Source organism: Empidonax traillii, unplaced genomic scaffold, assembly GCF_003031625.1.
Source record: "Empidonax traillii isolate 1590-97213 ecotype Southwest subspecies unplaced genomic scaffold, ASM303162v1 scaffold1654:size88353, whole genome shotgun sequence".
Taxonomy (NCBI): domain Eukaryota; kingdom Metazoa; phylum Chordata; class Aves; order Passeriformes; family Tyrannidae; genus Empidonax; species Empidonax traillii.
Window position 1 is genome coordinate 14,532 of NW_020956847.1, and position 20,659 is coordinate 35,190.

Sequence of the window (20,659 nt, forward strand, 5' to 3'; positions counted from 1 at the left end):
CAGAACCAGGAAAGTCGAGGATCTTGGATGAACACTAGAGCCAATTCTAGGCAATTATCGGATTCAGAGTTGTCCTTCATGCATGTCTGCTAATTCTCAGTAGAGAGTAACTTACATCACTCCCTTGGTCATTGAGGATGTTATCAAAGCCTCACTTTCCTACGCTATCTAAATACAGGTAGGTGTGTGTGTATATGTTTTCAGATTACAGGTAGATGAAAAGGTAGTGTTAAACTGAAGCATTCGTATGAAAATGCTGCTGAAAACTTTGCTCTTCCCAGAAAAAAAACCAAACCAAAACAACAAAACCCCAAAAAAAGGAAACACCAAGAAAATTAGTTAGAAAGCATATTTTACTAAACTCAGGGATTTGTATTGCACGGATTTCTTGACAAGTATGCTGGAAGTGTTCTGGATCTTTCTGACTCTTAAAGAGTTGAAAAATGAAGCAATAGGGTTGGAACTTTTTATTAATCAAACTTCCCTGTTCTGGTGTAAAACCCTCTATAAAATTTTGTAAACTAAACCTGCAGACCAGTTTAAAAGCTTTTATAATGGTTCATGAAGATACTATTTCAAAATTTAATAGAAATCTTGGAAAACAGAACAATTTATCTTATTATAATTGCTGAACATCCTTCACCAAGGAGCTGAAAGTTTCTAATATTGTCCTACTGAGAGGCTAATCTCACCAGCTGTCAGAACTGTGACAATCTTTAGTATATCTGTGAGAGCCGTCTTAACATATATGCCACTGCCTGAAAAAAAAAGTGCAACTGAAAGATAATGTACGATTACTTAGTTTTGCAATCTATTAAAAAAATTATTTAGTTGACATTAGAGCTGCTAAAATGTCAATTAGTGAAGGTTAACTTCCTAAAGTAAACTTTGTATTACTGATACTGACTAATAACTAAAGCTTTATTCTGAAATTTCACTTGGTGACTCAGATCTAGAAGTTTTCTAACTTAAAGGCTGCTATTTGTGTGGTAAGAATATCTGCTGCTTTGGGTTTGTTTTTATTCTTCAGGTTTTATTCTTCAGTTTCTCTTCGTATTCCTCGCTCAGTTGTTTAAATGCCAGTAGAACATTATCATCTGGATCATCACATAGTTCACTCAGACTTATTCTGGTTTAAAAAAAAAAAAACAAATTACATCGTTTCATTTACATAAGTTGCTTTTAAAATGAAATATACTGTATTCTAAAAAGCACAAGTTTATCATACCCAATAGCCTTAATGGTGAGTGAAAAATCCTTGAGGGCGTTGTAAGCATCTCCTTCATTTAACCTGAAGAAATAAAAAAATAATAATCCAATGTATATGCACTATAACTGTTTCACCTCTAAACCCAGTTACGTAGGTTGGGTAAGGATGCAGAGAGCACATGGCATGACCTCTTAACACTGGCATATTAGTTCATTAGGATCAGTGTGGAAAAAAATATAAGCCTAAAATAATAATGCTGCAGAGGCTTATGTTTCTATAATTGTATTAAACGTACAAGACTCATGAGTAATATTAGAAAAGATAATTTATTTATATTATCTTGGGAACATGGTTTCAAATATTGGAATAACTAACCTGTCACAAGCTAAACTGGAACACTATACTTCAGATGAAGCTGCTGGCTAATCTGAGAGGAGATTGTGTAAGCTTTCTACCAATGAGGAAGACCCTATATTTTGCAAAAAGGACCACTGATTAATGAAAAGGAATTTAGTAGTCAGTTTCCAGTAATTAAGAATAGCACTTTTTTTTAATACAATCAATATTGTGTTGATTTTTTTTTTAAAGACAATCAATATTGGTTTGGGCTGGAAGGGACCTTTAAAGATCATCTAGTCAATCACCTGGGTCAGGGCAGTTCCAAGCACAAATCCAGGCTGGGCAGAGAATGGGTTGAGGGCAGTCCTGTGGAGAAGGATTTAGGGGTGTGATGGTTGATGAAAAACTGAACATGACCCACCAATGTGTGCTCACAGCCCTGAGAGCCAGTTGTATCCCGGGCTGCATCAAAAGCAGCGTGGCCAGCAGGTCAAGGGAGGGGATTCAGCCCTACTCCTATGTTCTTGTGAGACCACACCTGGACTACTGCATCATCTCTAGGGTCCCCAACATAAGAAGGAAATAGAACTGCTGGAGCAAGTCCAGAGGAGGGCCACGAAATTGATAAGAGGACTAGAGCACCTCCCCTGTGAAGACAGACTGGGAGAATTGGGGCAGTTCAGCCTAGAGAAGAGAAGGTTGCATGGAGACCTCATAGCAACCTTCCAGTATCTGAAGGGACGCTACAGGGAAGACAGAGGAGGACTCTTCACCAGGAACTGTAGTAATGGGACAAGGGGGAATGGCTTCGAACTGGAAACGGGTAGGTTTTGATTAGACATTAGGAAGAAATTCTTTATGAGTGGTGAGGCACTCAAACAGATTGTCCAGAGAAGCTGTGGATGTGTCATCCCTGGAAGTGTTCAAGGCCAGGTTGGATGGGGCTTTGAGCCTCTTAGTCTAATGGAAAATGTCCCTGCCTGTGGCAGGGGGGTTGGACCTAGATGATCTTCAAGGTCCCTTTCAACCCAGGCCATTCTAACATTTTATAGTCCCAACTCCCCTGCTATGGGCAAGATCAGCTTGATAGAATCAACATGATACTGTAATTGGCAAATTTCCATGTGTGTCTATAATGTGGCATTATTGCCAAACTCTTCTATTGTAACCATAACACTGCATGCAGTGTGTATTCTAATTATTCTGATTAGAATCTGCTTTGAAGAGTTTACAAAAAAGCAGAATATATTCTATGCTGCCAACAGCACTCCCAGGGTGCAGTAGTATTCTCTTACTCAAAAGTTACTGGCTATGAGCATGACAGAAAAATTAAGATACTTGATAAGAGGAGCTGAGAGAGGGAGCTTGTGCTTGAGCTTTTTTGAACCAAGGCTATAAATAAAACAGTTACGTGAATGGCTTCATTAAGAACTAAAAGCTAGACATTTTATAGAGAGATGGATTTAATGAATGAATTTACAGAAGGCCAGTGAGGATCAAAGGCAAAATTGATAATGATGAAAATTACACATCGCATTTAGCAAGTGATCTCTAGAAGTTTGAAGAGGAGAACAGGACTGTAAACGGTAAGAGCAAAATAAAGAAAATCTCAAATCTAGCTTCTGAGAGGACTAATTCAGTGTATAAGTTGCTTAATTAGGAAGTGAAAGAGTGTCAAAGATTATTTGTTAGGAGCTGTATCAAGTGTAAGAGCTTGATTGGCTCATCATTAGAACTTTCAGGGTTTTTTTATGTGATCAAGGTTTTCTTCACAATAAAGAACAGGGAAGTCCCTGAAATTAGGATGTCCAATGCAGTAGTCCAGAAGAAGGTACCAGAGAGATGTCAAAAGATTGGTCAAATAATACAGAAACAGTTTAAAGGTGAATTAATGATCAGTGTTAAAAAATACAGGCAAGACAACCTAAAAGTAAAGATTCAAACTCCAATTTTGGAAAAACTGCACTGTATGTGATCCAGGCAAAAAGAAGAGAGAAAGACTGCATATACCATGGACTTAAATGTGAAAATATGATTCCATGTGATAGTGGTTGGCCAGCTTGGGCAAAGAGGTTTTTTTAGTGTATGGTTGTGCATTGTTTTTGCTTTTGTTTCCTTTAAAGAGAAATCCTAGTAGGATTGATTTATCAGGCCAAGTTGCTAAATGCTTAGAAAATAGGAAAAGGGGAAGTTTTGAAGCAGTACCAATACAAATACTGAATTACTGACAAATTTTGCCTGAGTTTGTGTTTTGGATGCTTGTATTTTTTGACACTGATCATTCACTCATTAATCTGTTTCTGTATTATTTAACCAAGCTTTTGACATCTCTCTGCTCCTATGTTACCATCTTCTGATCTACTGCACTGGACTTCCTTATTTCAGGGAATCTCCTTTTTCATTGTGAAAAAAAGCTTGATTAAATAAAAAATCTTCTGAAGAGCCTGTCAAAATGACTCATGTTGCTGAAGTCAAGGTTTCCCATTTATGGTCCTATTTTGAATAGCCAGGTAATATTTTACAGCCATTGCCATTAGACTTCAGTTTGGTTTATTCCTAAATATTCCTAAAACATTCAACTAATCTAATCATATTTAACAGCTATTTCATCCCTAAATTCTGCAGGGAGAAGGTTATAAAACCAAAACGATGAAGTTGTGTACCATATTGTAATGTTTAACAGTATTATAAATGGTAGTACATACCAGTTATCAGTTGTCAATGCAGTCAAGGAACCGTGCTTATAAAAATCCAGTGCATATGCATTGAGTGGCATCCTCCTTCCCTGATTATCGTACTTCTTCAAATGAAGTAGGGGGCAGTTTCCGACATTAATTCCAAGAGAATGTAAGACGGCCTAAAACAACAACAAAAAATTATTGAATAGATACTGTGGTTTTGTTTATATGCCTATTTTGTCAAACCTACAACTTTAGGTCCACAGCTGAAAAGTTCCACACTTCTAATCCACTCCAAAAATCTTCACAAGTACGTCTAGACTATAGACACAGGAGAGAGTTTGTTAGTAATGGGATTTAAACTGCTAGTGCAGCTATGGAGTGTTCTGCCTAATTTAAAGTTTGACGAGGCAGCTTTATTTCTCTTGAGTTTTAGATTAGGATTTTTCCATATGCATAGATCATCTATTAAGACTCATTGATGCTTTGAATTTATTAATTCCACTTAAACACAGAACATTTTAAGGATGAAGGTGAATTTCAAATCCTTAGTTATAGGAATTTTTTTACTATTTACAGAATTATGAGTTGTGTTAATTCCCCAATATACTGCAAAGCTCACGTAGAATAACACAGGAAAATGCAAGTTGACAGTAAACATGTTGGTTTATATTAGCATTAAGCTAACTCATATGCTATCTAACACAATTCTAGTTATAAAGCAATTAGTGCCATATTGCATTACTGTGTGGTTGATTTAAAAACAAAAATGAAAATTCCTGACATGCAGAAAACAAACTGGAGATATGGTTTGAAATTTTTTTTTACTTGTCTCAGAATCAAAAGCAATGGAGACCTTGCAAGAAAGCAAAAAATTTACAGATTTTTTTTTTCTACGTCTATCTATTCTGTGATTTTTGCACTGTGACAAGGTGGTGCTACTTGGTGCTGGATATTTATTTTTTGACAGTTTTTGAATTATTTCTCCTAAAGAGTAACACTTGCAAATAGTGGTATCATATTAGACAGAGGGAAGAAGATTGTGATTAAACAAATACTTTATTGAACTCCAATAAAATTCTTGTCTCCAGGCAAAAATTACTTACTGTATTAATGATGTCCCCATGAAATAGATCATTATCAACCACTCCAGATAAACATGCAAAAGGTGAGATGGCAGATATGCTTTTGGTGTTGTCCATCAAATAAGATGCTAGTTCAGAGCCATGCCAATTCTGAGATGTAAAGTCTAGACAAGAAGTTTCATATACAGCATAAGCTTTTGAGACACAACCCCCCTTTTAGCAATCTAGTTTAAAGGTGGTAAGTTTTCAGTGTAGTAGATAGTGACAGGAAGTAGAGTTAATGTTCCAGTGTTAAATCCTTCTTGATAGATCTTTGTTTATTTTGTTCATAAGAACTGTGTAGCTGATTATAGTGTCTACGAAAGAGCTTTCTAATGATAAGAATTACTATGTCTCAATCCCCCCTTGTGACTTCAACCTTTCTTCTTGACTCATCTATAGCCAAAATTGTTAACAGCTTGAAGTTATGCCAAAAACAAAGGCAATGTTACTATTAGAAGACTTAGTTTATGAACATCTTTTACTCTCTCTCTTATGTTGAAGGAGAGAATAAAGGATGGCCTATATTTGAAGTGCTTTCTTATTGCAAAAATAGTATTTTTGAAGGCATTTTTTTTAGAGGAGCTAGGCAATGGGATAATGGTATATTACATTGCTTTTATATCTCTCTTACAGAAAGTAACTTGAGATTATAAGGTAGTTAAATATTTTTCACCCAATGGCAAACTATATTGCTTGGTAATTTGCTTGCCCTTTCATATTGCTTTTCTTATTAAACATCACTTATTGGCATAACTCACTCAGTTGATTTTAAAAAAAAATGGTGATGTTCTTTAATTGATACTTCAATCTTAAGGCTGTTCACGTGCTGAATATTTAATCTTTGGTAAGATTCTGAAAGCAATTCAAGTATTCTAGGCATTTGAGGATCTGCAGATGTACTGATGATCAGATAAAAAGGCTTTTATTCAATAATTTTACTTATTTTTTTTTTCTTTTATGGAAAAGTTCCTTTGTTTTTTTTCCCCTACAGAATAATGGAAGAATAGCAACGAAAATGATCCTTTCTCATACAAAATGTCTGCCACATACAAATTAATCAGTAATTCTTGTAAAACAAGTGATATAGAAATTGTAGCTTTTTATTACTGTATCTCAAATCATAAGTTTTTTCTTTGCAACATAAGAATTAACCTTATTTTCCTAATACAATCAATTTCACAAATTATAAACATGGATTAATTTTTTACTTCATACCTGTCTTTGACAGTGGAAGTTTGTATTCTTGTTCCATATCTGCCAGCTTGGCAGTTGTCAGAAGAAAATGAGCAAAATATTCCTGTACTTTGGTGTTGTATTCATCTAAAGCATCTGCAAAGTCTTTTGGTAGATCTTCTAGGAAGACCTTAAATAACATGCAATTTATTGCTTAATGTAGGTAATTTGTCCAAAATGTCAATTCTACATTAGTCCATACATAAAATATTAGTACACGCATAGCATATTGATAGAAGGAAAGAGCAGTTTCAACCTTTACCCAGCTTGTCAGACTGCCTGGACATTTGGAATTAACAGACCTTAAAGATGAACATGAATTTCAAGCAGAAAAGGCGTGGAAGATAAACAGTATAAAATTCCTTACAGAGTAACTTGGCAAACAACTTTACTAGATATTTCTATTTAGCTATAAGTGGCCTTTTGAAGGCCTGCCTTTCTCAGCTCTTGTTTTGTCTATTTTGGTGTTCAACAGGTTTCCTTACCAACATGACAGACTGATGGCTGCCATTAGCCACTTGTAATCCCTCCTACATGACTAACCACTTCTCAGAAATGCATAACATTTTTTTTGTCTTGTAATGCTTGCTGGAAACTGGCCACATAAACAGTTTAATAAAGAAGAAATTTCCTCTGTTGTTCCAGCCATAGCTATGTTCTCCAACATTTTAACGCCTTGCGTAGCAGAAGAGCCAACAGGAGCACATTACAAATGTCTCACTTCTCTGCCTGCACCCAAGTTAACTTTGTGCAGAACTAATGGTAATGCTAATCACACTAATACTATCCCATTTTTTGAAAAAACCTTAAGCCTACAGTGTCATGTACCACAGAGCATGCTGGTGTCCTTCTGGATCACTGGTATGTCACAAAAACTTCAACACTCTAGATAGAGACAAAACTCGAGCAGAGTGAGAAGGAGGAGGAGGTGCTCCAAGTAATGAAGTAGAGATTCCCTTGCAGCCTGTAGAGGAGAGCACAGTGGACCAGGGATTTCCTTGCAGCCATTTCTATGGAGAGGACCACGCCACAGCAGATATCCACACTGCAGCTTGTGAAGAACCCCACACCCGAGCCACTGAATGTTTTCTGAAAACTACAGCCCATGGAGAACCCACAATGGAGCAGATTTATCCTGAAGGACTGCAGACCACAGACAGGACTCACACTGGAGCAGGGGTGACGTGAATGAGGAAGGAGCGTCAGAGAGAGCTGTTAAGAATGGATTATGGCTCATTTCCTATCAGTCATATACTACTTGGGATGGGGGAGAGGTAAAGCAGTCAGGAATGAAGGACTAAAGTTAAGCCTGAGGATAGCAGAGGTAAGGGAAGGTGGTGTTAAAATTTTTGTTCTTTGTTTTAATTGGCAACAAATTGATTTAATTTGCCACAAGTTAAGGCTGGTGTGCCCTTGATCATAACTGGTAAGCAATCTCCCTATTTCTTGTCTCAACCTATGAGCTTGAGCTCCTTCATACTATTTTCTTCCAGTGCTGAGATAGAGGAGTAAGAGAGCATCTGGGTGGGCAGCACCAGGCTGCTGTACATCCATAAGGACACCAGTCTTGCTGAGAAAAGGAAACAAGTTCTTTGAAGTAGTACACAATATAAGTTACAGTAAAGACAAATGCTTTCTCTACCTTTGACTGGGAAGATTTGCGTTTGTATTTCATTGAGCAGGCTGGAAGATACTTTCTCCCAAATAAGTTTGCTAGAATGAGAACTAGCGTTTCCAGGACATCTTCTGAAAAAACAGTTGAGCCTATGTCAAAACAGAAAGTGCTTGGGTTAAATATGAAAGTGTAAAAAAAAAAAAAAAAGGTGTGTTTTGTTTGTTTGTTTGTTTACAATAAACAACTCCCATTCAGGAGTTTCTTTGATGTAACAGCTTCTTGTCATAACAGGTGTCATGACAGAGGTTATGCAAAACTATATTGGATAAAGATCAACTCATGAGATACAAAATAGTAGATTAGAGTAGATTAGTAAGCAACTAATAGTATGTACAAATCATTACTGTATTCCTAGATGTTAACATATTGTACCATATCTCATTGGACAGAATAGATTTAACTCAGGTAATGGGACCTTAGTAGTACTTACTTTTTCATTTGTTGATATTCATAGTCATCCATTTTATTTGCTACATAGAACTCAAATGTTACTGTAGAGTCAGAATTATTAATTTTTCTATGTATGGCATTACTTTTTACCTCATCAGAATGTTTCACAAACAGCAAATAGAAGTTCATGATACCAGCATTGCCATGTGTGTGCCTTGGCTTTCTCAGACAGAAATTTAAGCATATGCTTAAAAGTGTGTAGAGGCAGAGCTCAAGGATCAGAAGATGAAGGTGAGGCAAGCAAAAGATGGCAGCAGCAAGAAGGCATCCAGAATCATTGGAGTTACAGACCCTGCCATATATTGCAATCAACATGCATGGAGTATTATTTACCTTCAACTGGCTGGCACAATTTGTGCAATAAACCTTTCACAAGAAAGCTCACTAAAACAAAATTTGAAGGTTCATGATAGTACAAGTGTGTCACAAGTCCAGCAAATCCCATGGGGTTACATTCTTGATCCAAGTAGCCCTATTTATTTGAAAGCAAAAAAATAGCTTAGTTGTAAAAGATGAAATTAGATACAACAAAAATATAAAATTTTGATATTCAGAACAATGTTTCAGCCTAATGTATAGGTACCTATCGAGATTACTGAACTTACACTGAAAGGCAAAAATTTGTCCAAGTACAGATTTTGACCTCATAGATTTTGATCATGTCGCAAATGAAATGTCCACACAGTCATCAAACTAAGACCTGATGCAATGTGCGTTAAAGAGAAAAATATTAATCTAAATGTTTGACAGGATAAAAACATAGCAAGAGTGATCTGTCAAATGTTTTGCTGCAAGATGTTTGGATGCTAGAAGCTTATATAGTTTTAAAAAGCAACAGGACAAGCTCATGGAGTAAAACTCCTTTAAAGGCTATAAATTCCAGGACAGCTCTCCTATGAGAGATCACTCTGCATTGTGCCCTGTAAGCAAGTATGGAGTGTCCAGAGAATCATCAGCATACAGTTGTCTTTTTTTTAATACACTAATTATTGGAGGCAGGATACTAGGTATGTGGGCCAGGATTTGTCCTGTTCTTACCCTAACTATAACTTTTTGGAAACATTACTAATCTCTCCTGTACATTGATCAGATTCTCCTCTTCAACAGAAGCATCAGACCGCTCATCTCAAAAACAGCAGACACCCAGAAGAGGAGGCAGAGATGTAGATTAGGACTCAAACTAGGAGCAGGACTGGGAAACCTGGGCACAGATAGTTTGTTAATGTAATCACTTAACTGCCTGTAGTCCTTGGCTGTAAGCCAAAATGGAGTCCTGCATAACAGTTTTCCAAAATGGTATCCATCAAACTGAAAACTATTTTTTATGGAGAAATGTACACCTAATTTTCAGTCTTATCCAAGATACACTTCCTAAACTTTTGTTTTGGAAATCATGTAATCCTTAGTACGTTTTAAACTCCTATCAGTTCACATGCATTCATTTTCATACATAATGTAAATGCACAACTCTAACTTTCCTAATCTATTAGTAATCTTATAGACCATTGCCTATTGAATTTATTCCATGACAGAAGTTGCTCAGAATTAACCTCAGACTTAAGACATTAGAATTTTATATGTTTTCTTAAATTTGTAACACAAAGAAATAGCCTATTGCTATGAAATAAAAAGTAAATGGTTCTTTACATTAAACATGCAAACATAAACAAATAAGAATCTGTAGATTTAAGAAGAACTATCCTTTATGGGAACAAGTCAAAACGTACCTCTTTGATAAGAAATTGCAAGGAAAACACAAAATAAATTTTTAATATTTCAGCATATCTTTCTTTTTTGAATGACATCAGTGAATGCTTCAACACTGACATAACCTGGTCAAATAAAAAGGAAAAAGAAAGTAAAAAAACCTAGAAATCAGAAATCCAAAGGAATGTTGACACTGTAACAAGCAAAAAACTGAATATCCAGCTTCTATGCTTTGTTTCATCAATTGGTTCTCAGATTAAAAAATGCTATGTGGAGGTTATTTAAATTGTATGTAAATTGAATGCCTAACTATTGGAAATGCTCGTGAACAAATGTATCCTCTGTCTGTCAAATGTGTGCTCATATTCAAAATTTATGCTGGGGTTTGTAAAGTTAATTACATTAAATTCATATAGAATTGTCTATAAGACAAGGATTTAAATATCATTAAACTAAACCCAGGAAGTTTTAAAATGTCTGAATTCATTTAGTGAGTTCTCAAAAATAAGTGTCTATATGCTGAAGTGGATGTAAAAATCAGATCATCTGGAGGTAAGAGTTCCTTAACACTTACAAGAGGAGATCTCTGACCAACTTGAAATCTGTATGGGTTGTCACTGCATTAAATGGCAAGAATAAGAATTCTTTGGTTATAGATAGATAGTATGTGTATTTAAATGAGTTAGCAATACATAGAATTTTGTCATTGTTTCAACTGAGATAGCACTTCATAGCACTTATCGTCCCTATGGAAATATATGTTCACACCTTTTCTTCAAGTACAACTAAAATTTTAAATATTGGAAGAGTTGCTGATTCTCCAGTTTAATGCATATACTGCACGGAACAAAAGTTGATAAAATTATCTTCGTGCTAATGGCATTCTTTCTGATGATAAAATTTATTGCAAAGAATAAATGTGTGACAATGGACAGTAGAATACCGTGGAGAAGATGGCACAGGTACTAGAAGCAGTTATAGCAGAGTATACCATTTCATTTGGGTAGGCTGTTTATTTGAGAAGTGCATAACTTTCTGCTCATGTTAAGGAAACAATATTATTAAATTATATTGAAGTTAAGAAAAAAATATTAAACCTTTGCTCTAGCATCTGCTTTGTCATCAGCCTTCGCAGCAAACAGCATGAGTCTCAATATTAAGGAAACAGTCAGAGGAAACTGGCCTTTCAACTGAGGTACATTGGATTTGATAAGTCTTTCAACTTTGGGCAGTGGAATGTCATAGAAGAACACATTTCCAATCATGTCTTGTCCCCGTCTTCCAGCACGCCCAGACATCTAAGAATAAAATATTTATTAATTATATTGTTAATACAATAAAATTATTAATTTTTAAACACCTAACTTGTATATACAATCTATACAGTCTTAATAAAGCATTTATGCAGAATTATTAAAATAATGTGTGCAAAATATGTTGTACCTCAAATCTAGCTGGTTTACAAATGTGGTATGTTTCTTTACTATTTTTAATATGAACTTCCAAATTTAATGGAAGAACACTGGCCAGGATACTTACATTCTCTCAAATGTCATTTTAACATTTATTTTTCTTCAAGGTAAATTTTAACTTTTTTTATATCTATACACCAGCTTTGTTTTCAAGTTACCTTTAGTTCCGAATAATTTCTGAGTAGATTTGGAGCAAAGGTAGTCTCAGAAAGAATAAAGAGCAGAGAATATAAAAAAAAGAGCAGGAAGAACCTTCCTATGGGTGTATTCTCTTGCTTGGATCCCCTATCCTTTGTCTGGTCCCCTTGTAAGGACTTGCCCCTTGTACCAGATGATGTGATAAAGCTGGAGTCATACATATCTATGAGCAGCCGAAGGGAGATGCACACAGGTCCAGGTATTGCACAGATCCACTCACACAAACTCTGAGAGCCACCTGCTAGGTGATGCCATCAACTGTATACAGCCTATAAGGCCTCTTGATCCTGAGGCAAACTGGCAGTATTTCATGAATACTGGTTTGAAAAGTAGCACAAGAGCAGGAAACGGGTGCTGATGAAGAGGTTAGAGTCTCTCAGTCCACCCAGTAAGCTGTGCTGTGAGTAGAGACATTCTGCTTTATTGCATTTGCAATCTCAGCTACACATTGCCGTGTGGCATTGTGAAGTGCCACTTCCAAGACAGAAAGAACTCAGATGTCCCCATTAATCCACTCAACAATCTTTCATCATTACAATGCCACTGTATGTTTTTACAGTGTATTTTTCACTTTGTAAAACTCTGGCTAGAACTAAACAGCTTTTGTTTTTCCAGCTTCCATAACTAAATGCCAAATATATGTCTTTACTTCACTCAGAAATTGTAATCTTATAATTGCTGAAATAGGTCTTTTGACTACACACTGTAGTATACCCGTATACTGTTCTTGTAATAAAAAGTGGGTGTTTTATATCCATACCTGTCTGTAATTTAAGGCATCTAAATAGACAGAATCTTCAGTGAAAACAACAGATTTACATGGCATGTTGATTCCTAGAGCAAGAGATGAAGTAGCTGTGACTACCTGTAAAATATCAAACACAAGTGTATCTATTAGAAATGGTAATATTCAATTTAAGAAAAAAACTAACACTTGCAATATTCAACTTAACAGGAATTTTACTATAATTTCTCATATAGATACGCTTTAATTCAGTGAATTTAACAGAGCTATGAGCATAAAGGAATTTCACTCTTTAATGTAATTCATATAGTTATTACATTTGCATATTAAACTTTTTTATCCTGAAAGTTATACCACATCTATTATGAAAATTGAAATAAATAATACATTGAAATAATATTGAAACTGAACACAAATTGAAATATTTCATGAAGACAGTACAATATATAATAAACCTACAGACCTAATTTAACTAAAGCACATTTGGTTGACCGCTGCAGTAAAAGACAAAAAATATTTCTATAAATACATTAGCAACAAAAGGAGGACCAACAAGAATCTCCATCCTTTACTGAAATGTGGGGGGAAATATAAAGGCAAAGGATGAAGAAAAGGCTGTGGCACTTACTGCATGTCAATGCAATATATTTTACTACTAGTGAAAGGTACACTGTATTTCAAAATTAAATACATAGAGAAACTAAGACTTTAAAAAGAAATAAAAAATTTGATAACAATTCACCAACCTTCACGTATCCCAGCCTGAAAAGCATCTCCACTACTCGTCTTTGCCTAGCAGACATAGATCCGTGATGATACCCAATTCCCTTCAGTGCCATTTTTTGCTGCAGAGAACCTTTGCTCTCAAATGTAAGAGGATGAAAAATCTTCCTCAAAGTCTACAAATAAACAAATGTTAAGTATCAACCGCAACAAGTATTAAGCATCACCAGGTGTTGTTAATTTTTCAGTATTTTCTGAACTTCACTCTACAGCTCAGTGTTATCTGTTCTGAAGTTTAAGCTACTTCTTCACTGCCTTAACCCATGTGCTACTGTGGGAAGCAGCGTTCCTTCCACACTGGCTGACAGCAGTCCAGAAATGCCACTGAACTTAAAGTTCCCAAGAGAAGGCATCATGAGTTTGGTCCCAATGCACAGAACTTTCCCCTTTCCAGACAAATCACAAGCAGAAAGTATTATCAAGACATTTAATCAAATTAATAATTAAGAGCTATTTACCACAATTACATTTGCTCCATGAAGAGACAGCTATATGAACCCATTGCTATGTTTTACAAAATTTAGACCAGAGGAAATCTGGATCAAGGCTCAGTCACCCACTACTGGTGAAAAAAACATCATATAAATTAATTACATGAATTATTCCTTAATTATTTCTATGCAAATATATACATTAATATTTCTGATAAACATCTGCAGATTTTCAATGGTTTTCTTACCTTTTCTTTCCTCAGGAGACATAAACACATTGAAAAGCAAAGAAAATTTTGCTTTATGAGGACTAGAATTTTTGGAGTCTAAAAAAATTTATTATTTTGTATTTTTTACAAGATATGAAGGTCTCAAAAATCTTTTGTTAAGTACACAAATGTGCCATATACACTACGCTACAGGAGTCAAATTAACAAGTAATAGAACTGCATTGCTGGAAATTCATGGAAAGGAATTACTGTATTATATATCCCAGGACTCCTACTGCAAGAAGAAGTCAACATCTTTTTATTTTGCAGAATGAAAGTTGCCCATACATCTTAAAAATAAAGTTATCTAAGATTGGAATTGCATTTAAATGGAAATATTTAGAATATTTCTTGAAGGCAGTGAATGCTGTTATAAAGTACAACTGCATCATTATGAACTTTTTATGCATTTGTGGATGAATACACACATTTTAGACATACAAAAAAATGTTAGAATTATCAGTGAATTACTTACATCGTCATCCACTGCTTTATCATCAGCGTAAGTACACCCAGAAGGGACAGTAGTTAGCACTTTAAGCCTTTTTTCTAGGTGGGTTTTTTTAGCCAAAAGAAGTTCCATTGTATTAATTTCTTGAGCGCTCATCCTTCTAGTATCCCTATATAAAATATAAAATTAAAAATAACATTTTTTTTTTGTAATTACATACATTTCTCAATTCCAAAATGTTCTTTGGATACTGAAAGATGCAGACTGATTCCCTTTAAAACTGTAGGCTCAAACTCGTAAGTAGATCTATTAATGTAAATCTACTGATAATGCTGACAGCTTCATTTTATCATGGCTCATATGAAAAACTGCAAGTAATTTGGGACGAAGTAGAGAGGACAAAAATTAAGAAAGATAAAGACAGAGACCATAAGTAACTCAATTAGCAAATTTGTAAGCTAACTATATTTCACAGGAGAAGGATTAAAAGAAAAAAATGATGGATTTACTGCCAATAATGTCATAAACTGTAAGGATTTAGGACAGGATTTGAAGAAGAGTGGGGAGAGAAAACTTAAAGGGCAAATTTTTAATATCTAATATAATATCTAAATATGTGTCTAAATTCCTACTGGATTTTCAAGTTCTCACTTACTACTATTAAAGTCAGCTAAGTTCATTTTTCCATGGTATTTTGTCCAAAGACTGCACTGGAAATTGTCATTAGGAGGACAAAACCAAAATGTTTTATGTTCCTGACATTCCTGATAAATATAGCCATATTTAACTACCAAATGTCTTATAAAAATCCATACTCTATGATCTTAAAATGAATTAAAGGGAAACAAAGGGAGTACGATCCAAACAAAAGGCTGACAAATATTAAAATAGGATCTCACCAGTCAGGTGAGCCTGTATTTTATAGATTCACCACCCTGGTGAGCCTAAACTATGAAAATATTCTCCCACAGTGGCTGACCCAGAACCAGGGTCAAATACTACGCTGTTTTTAAGACTTGCATGACTAAAGTTACTGTTTGAAAAAGGAGCTATTCTGATATGTTGATATCTCAGTAGTTAATTACCCCAAATTGACCAATCTCATATACTCTTTCTTTGATTTTTCTGTTGTAGTGCCAGCACCTTACACAATGTCAGCAGTGCTTCCTGCTGCCTGACTACACAGTGAGTACTGCTCACTGATACCGGCCACTAGGCTGCTGCAACAGCATGGGGGACTAGATCACAAAGAAGAACAGGAGTACTATACCTCAAGCTAGATGGATGTGCTGCTGAAAGGTGCAATCCTCCAGAAAGAAGTTATCACAAAATTACACTCTGTCATAAAACGTCAGCTTTTTCGTAACATATTGTTATAATACTTACTCAGGGAATTTTGTTAGCATTTTGGTCACTTTTCCTAGTTTTTTCCTTACATCCTCTTTTTCACTCTCAGGATCTGGACCTTGTACACTCTTTTGTTTTTCCAGCAATTCAGAGAATACAGTCATGGCTGCCGATTCCACTGAATTGATGTTAAATCTTCAAGCAAACAATATATAATATACATCAGACAGGTGAACTCTAATACAGTTTTATTAAAATTTATATGTAATGCTGTTAAAATAGTATTCAGTGTGCCCTATCATGTGAAGATAGTTAGAATCTAAACATTAGAAGCTTACCCCTATTCCATGTCCAACTCATACTCCACAATGACTTTCAAACAGCTATTATTACAAAACTGAGTGGTAAAATGGTTCCACCAAAAACTTATTTACAGGAAGTATGCTCAACTATATGTTTTCCTACTTGGACATAAAGTAAACTGCAGCTTAAGTCACTTTAATTCTTCTCAACTACCCAACTGAGAATCAGTGCCTGTCCTCATCTTCTACATCACTGTTTTTCCTCATAGCTTTTTCACTGTTGGACTGTTTGTGGAGTTTAACTGGGATGAAGACTTCTCCAGCTTCACTCTCAAAAGGAATTTTTTTTCATTCCTCTTGTTGCAGACAGATAATGTTAACTAAAACTATACAAGATGCTGGCAACACATACAGTGAGGCTGCATCCAACTCATTAGAATATTGACATTCAAATCTGTCAATCACCAAGATCAGGAGCAAAATTTTCATCTCCACAAAAGCATGTGAGGACTGAAATTGCAGTGAGCATGCTAATCCTAGTGTTTCATGCAAGAAGAGGCAAGGCTTTATACTGAGATGAGCAAACTTTCCATTTTACATGATTGTTCCGATGCGTTATTACAGCAAGAGTATGCACTAGACAGCTGCTTACTGATAAGTAGCTTATTTTTATTAAGTCCAGCATTGAAGTACATGCCTAATTTACTAATATAAGCAATATCACTGACAATATTGGTATTATCAGTACAATCAAAGCTGTGCATGTTTGATATTACATAATTACATCTCATATGCAAACCAAGTTGACTGATGCATTTTCACTGGATATGAGATTTTTAGAGGCTATGCAGTCAGACTCTCACCATATAACAAAAGAATACATTAACTAAATCATATCTCACCCCTTTCCCTGGCAAATCTGCCATAAATCATTTCCACCTCTAAACAGACAGCATACATTTTCCACAAGTTTTACTGACTACACTGCAGCAAAGCAACTGAGAATCTGATTTTAATGTAATTAAGTTTCTTGCAATTTTTTCAGACATCATGCATAGATTCTACCCTTTCCACACAGTAATTAAATGCTCCCATTTTTATTTCAGCTAAACTTTAGTGCCATAAAGATACCTGGGTTGAGAGAGCTTGCAAACCTTCACTTTTAAAGCAAAGGTAATAAATACCACATAAATGGCATTTGCCATGCCATATCAATGCTTATCTCCATATTCACTTTTCTGAATATAGGCAATACATGTATAATGCATGACATGTACATACTTACATAAAAAATATGGCAGGCAACTTATCCATCTCATGTAACTTATCAACAAAGTTTGCAAAATGCTTCATCTTCTCCTCTCCTGAGCAATCCTCAGATTTTGGCTTAAGGTGCTCCAGTAGTTCATTCACCTGATGAAAGTAATGTTTTTGTGGAGATTTTAATGGCAGATACTCTGTCTGGAATCTAACAAATATAAAGACTCCATTTTCCTTTGTCAAAATCTATCAGTTCAAATTTCTCAAATCATTCAGAACATGAATAGTTACTTATAGTTTACAGAATAAAAGGTCTTCAATTTATCAGCTGACTTTGGCAAGAGCTCAAAATAGAATTTATGGCTACCACCACTGTGCAAATAATAAAGTATCACTAACACTGATTATGAAATATGTTCACATTTAAGTGTCATATTTTAAGAACTTTGGGGTTTTCCCCACATATTATTTTTTCCTTGCTAATTAATCACATTGTCGTATTCTTTTTTATGACATAGGAATAGGTAGCCTCAAAACAAGGACTTGGGTTTCAGCTCATTGCTTGAATTTCTGCCTTTTACATGGGAACATACATAATGTCTGTGGTTACACAGAAGGTTTCATATAAGCAACAAAAAAGAGGTAGACTAAAAAAGCAGAGCAAAGGTACAATATTCTCATCAATTGCAGGAGGTACCCAAAGTAATCACGAACTGATATCTCACAGCAGTATCATAAGTCTGATTCCAAGAGATGTGAAAACATCACCTTAAAAATGCTTATGGAAATGCTACAAATAGTGCTTATCTTTCAAGTAAAGCAACAATTAGACCTGAGAAATATGGACAAACTCCCATAATTATATTACTAGATATAATTACTATGATACTAAAGCTGGACAAATCTTAAGAAAGTGCCCTCTAGCAACTGTTACCTTCTGCCTTTGGCCAAGCACAATCCATTTGCTTAGTTCTTTCTTCAGTTCCTGTTCATATTTCCTTGCATCTGCCTTTTTTATTACTACTTTATTCTTGAAAGAGACAAACTCCTCAGGATCTAGCTCCTGGAACAATATTAATATTTAATGTTAATACAAAGAGTTCTTAATCTATTACTCTGTTACTCTAGTACTTTGTCATCTATTTATTTGGATACATTTTGCTCACAGCCGTGTATGCCCACCTGTGCCCTTGGCCACTCTTGCCAGACTTTTACCATTGTGTCATAAAGCTGGATGCTCTCTCGTGGAGACATAGAAAGATCTGAAGGAATACCATAGTTCTCAATCTGCAAGGAGTATAAACAAAAGAAAAAGACAGGAATATTTTTGATGGAATCTATGCTGCCTAAATGTAACAGCTGCTAAACAATGCTGACACCAGCGTTATGCTTACATGACTGACTGTTAATGCCGCATATGGATGGTAATGTTCAATGGTAAAATCGCTGCCCTTTAGAGAACACAAATATTTTTTCAAATCATTGTATCTTTCTTCATACAAGACTGTGAAGAGACAAAAATGTTGTTATGTTGCACTTGGTTGTTTAAAAAAGAAAGTGTTTAATCCTTAAGGTTTGTTGTTATTAAAAAAACAACAAGCAAACCAAAACACAATACATTGAAGTTTACACATCATGACTAAAGTTTTTGCAGAAACCACACGAAAGTGTATTTCTTACTTACAAAATATTGTGATACACACCTAGTCTAACACGATACGATTTCTTTTGTTCTTGTACTTTAGATTTCACTTTACATTTTCTTGTAAAGTTCTTTTCAGAGTTTGCAGAGCTTCCTTCTGTTGTATTCTCAGCAAGTTGCCAATACCTCTTCACAGACTGTAACCACCTACAGTGCAAAAATAAAATGAAAATAAGATTTGTAAAATATATTTTAAGAAAATCAGTACAACTATAATAGATGATTTACTACAATCTGCTTAATTTCTACTATAGAATTTCCAGTCCCTTCTCACTAATTTCAGTGCAATTTTCTAAATCCCAGGGTGCAAATAAAAAAAAATGCGAAATAGTACCATTATATATATATATATTTACTTATTTATTTATTTATACATATATATATGTATAGTGCAGGTGTCTTCTCTGACTGATGATGGAAAAGTGTGCTTTGGTAATTCAAACAGATGTAAAAGCCTCCTGAATTCTTCCACACAGCTCAGAGTTACAGAGTCTGAAGGAATAAGTAGAGTGTGCTCTCACTACCAAGATAAGAATTACAGTATTGTTTTGTGTTAACTGGGGAGTGAGGGTAGCACAACACATATAACACTGTAATTCCATATAAGTTGTCTTTCCAATACTAATTGACTTCTCTATCTAAAACAGCTCATAACTAATGAAAATATTCTCCCGTGGTCAATAAAGTTCTACACGCACTCAGTTAGGTGTTCTGGGTTACTGACAGTAGCAGAGAGTGCCAAAAATGGACATCGAATTGTCATCAGAAGATGTTCCCAAACCTCTGCTCCAATTTCACTGCCAAGACAATGGACCTAGGTTTTTGGGAGAAAGGATTAAAAGAAAAGAAGAAATGTTACTTATCAACGTGTACCCATAACAGGAGTTTTGTGTTTTGCAAAAATCTAAAGTTTGGCAAGATTAGAACTGAATAATCCTTTTGTTGTAGCAAATGACCATGGATCCAAATCAAATGTTCAGTAAATACCTCTCCAGACTTAACAAATTAGTGTAAATTTTAATACTACATTTACTGTTTGTACCCTACATACTCACTGGCATCATTAGCGATTAATTCCATCTACAAGAAAGAATACAGGAGGAATTTTAAATTTAACAAGATTAATCATTGACTTTTCCCCTGGAAAGTCTGATCAACAGAGTATGATGTGTCATGTGTATGATCCCAATCTGGAATGTTCTATTTGTGCCATCAAGACTACGGTGATGGCTTTTAGTTTTTCAGTTGACTGACTTGAGAGAAATAAAGGAAGTTCCTGG

At 35.1% G+C, this 20,659-nt stretch overlaps 1 protein-coding gene across 1 annotated transcript in view; it reads right to left on the reverse strand.

The window, feature by feature from the left end:
* Positions 1–388: 388 nt before the first annotated feature.
* Positions 389–20,659, reverse strand: part of LOC114070665 (probable ATP-dependent RNA helicase DDX60) — a 42,351-nt gene continuing 22,080 nt past the window's right edge. Inside the window, exons 19-37 of the mRNA XM_027908195.1 lie at positions 20,078–20,193; positions 19,381–19,526; positions 19,072–19,181; positions 18,860–18,964; positions 18,612–18,740; positions 17,703–17,830; positions 16,155–16,310; positions 14,793–14,937; positions 13,581–13,733; positions 12,850–12,954; positions 11,517–11,717; positions 10,440–10,544; positions 9,046–9,184; positions 8,230–8,351; positions 6,570–6,717; positions 5,334–5,476; positions 4,255–4,406; positions 1,229–1,291; positions 389–1,129 (exon numbers count right to left, since the gene is read on the reverse strand). Of these exons, the coding sequence (XP_027763996.1) occupies positions 1,027–1,129; positions 1,229–1,291; positions 4,255–4,406; positions 5,334–5,476; positions 6,570–6,717; positions 8,230–8,351; positions 9,046–9,184; positions 10,440–10,544; positions 11,517–11,717; positions 12,850–12,954; positions 13,581–13,733; positions 14,793–14,937; positions 16,155–16,310; positions 17,703–17,830; positions 18,612–18,740; positions 18,860–18,964; positions 19,072–19,181; positions 19,381–19,526; positions 20,078–20,193 (2,469 nt within the window). The 3' untranslated portion in view covers positions 389–1,026. The remainder of the gene's footprint in view (positions 1,130–1,228; positions 1,292–4,254; positions 4,407–5,333; positions 5,477–6,569; positions 6,718–8,229; positions 8,352–9,045; positions 9,185–10,439; positions 10,545–11,516; positions 11,718–12,849; positions 12,955–13,580; positions 13,734–14,792; positions 14,938–16,154; positions 16,311–17,702; positions 17,831–18,611; positions 18,741–18,859; positions 18,965–19,071; positions 19,182–19,380; positions 19,527–20,077; positions 20,194–20,659) is intronic.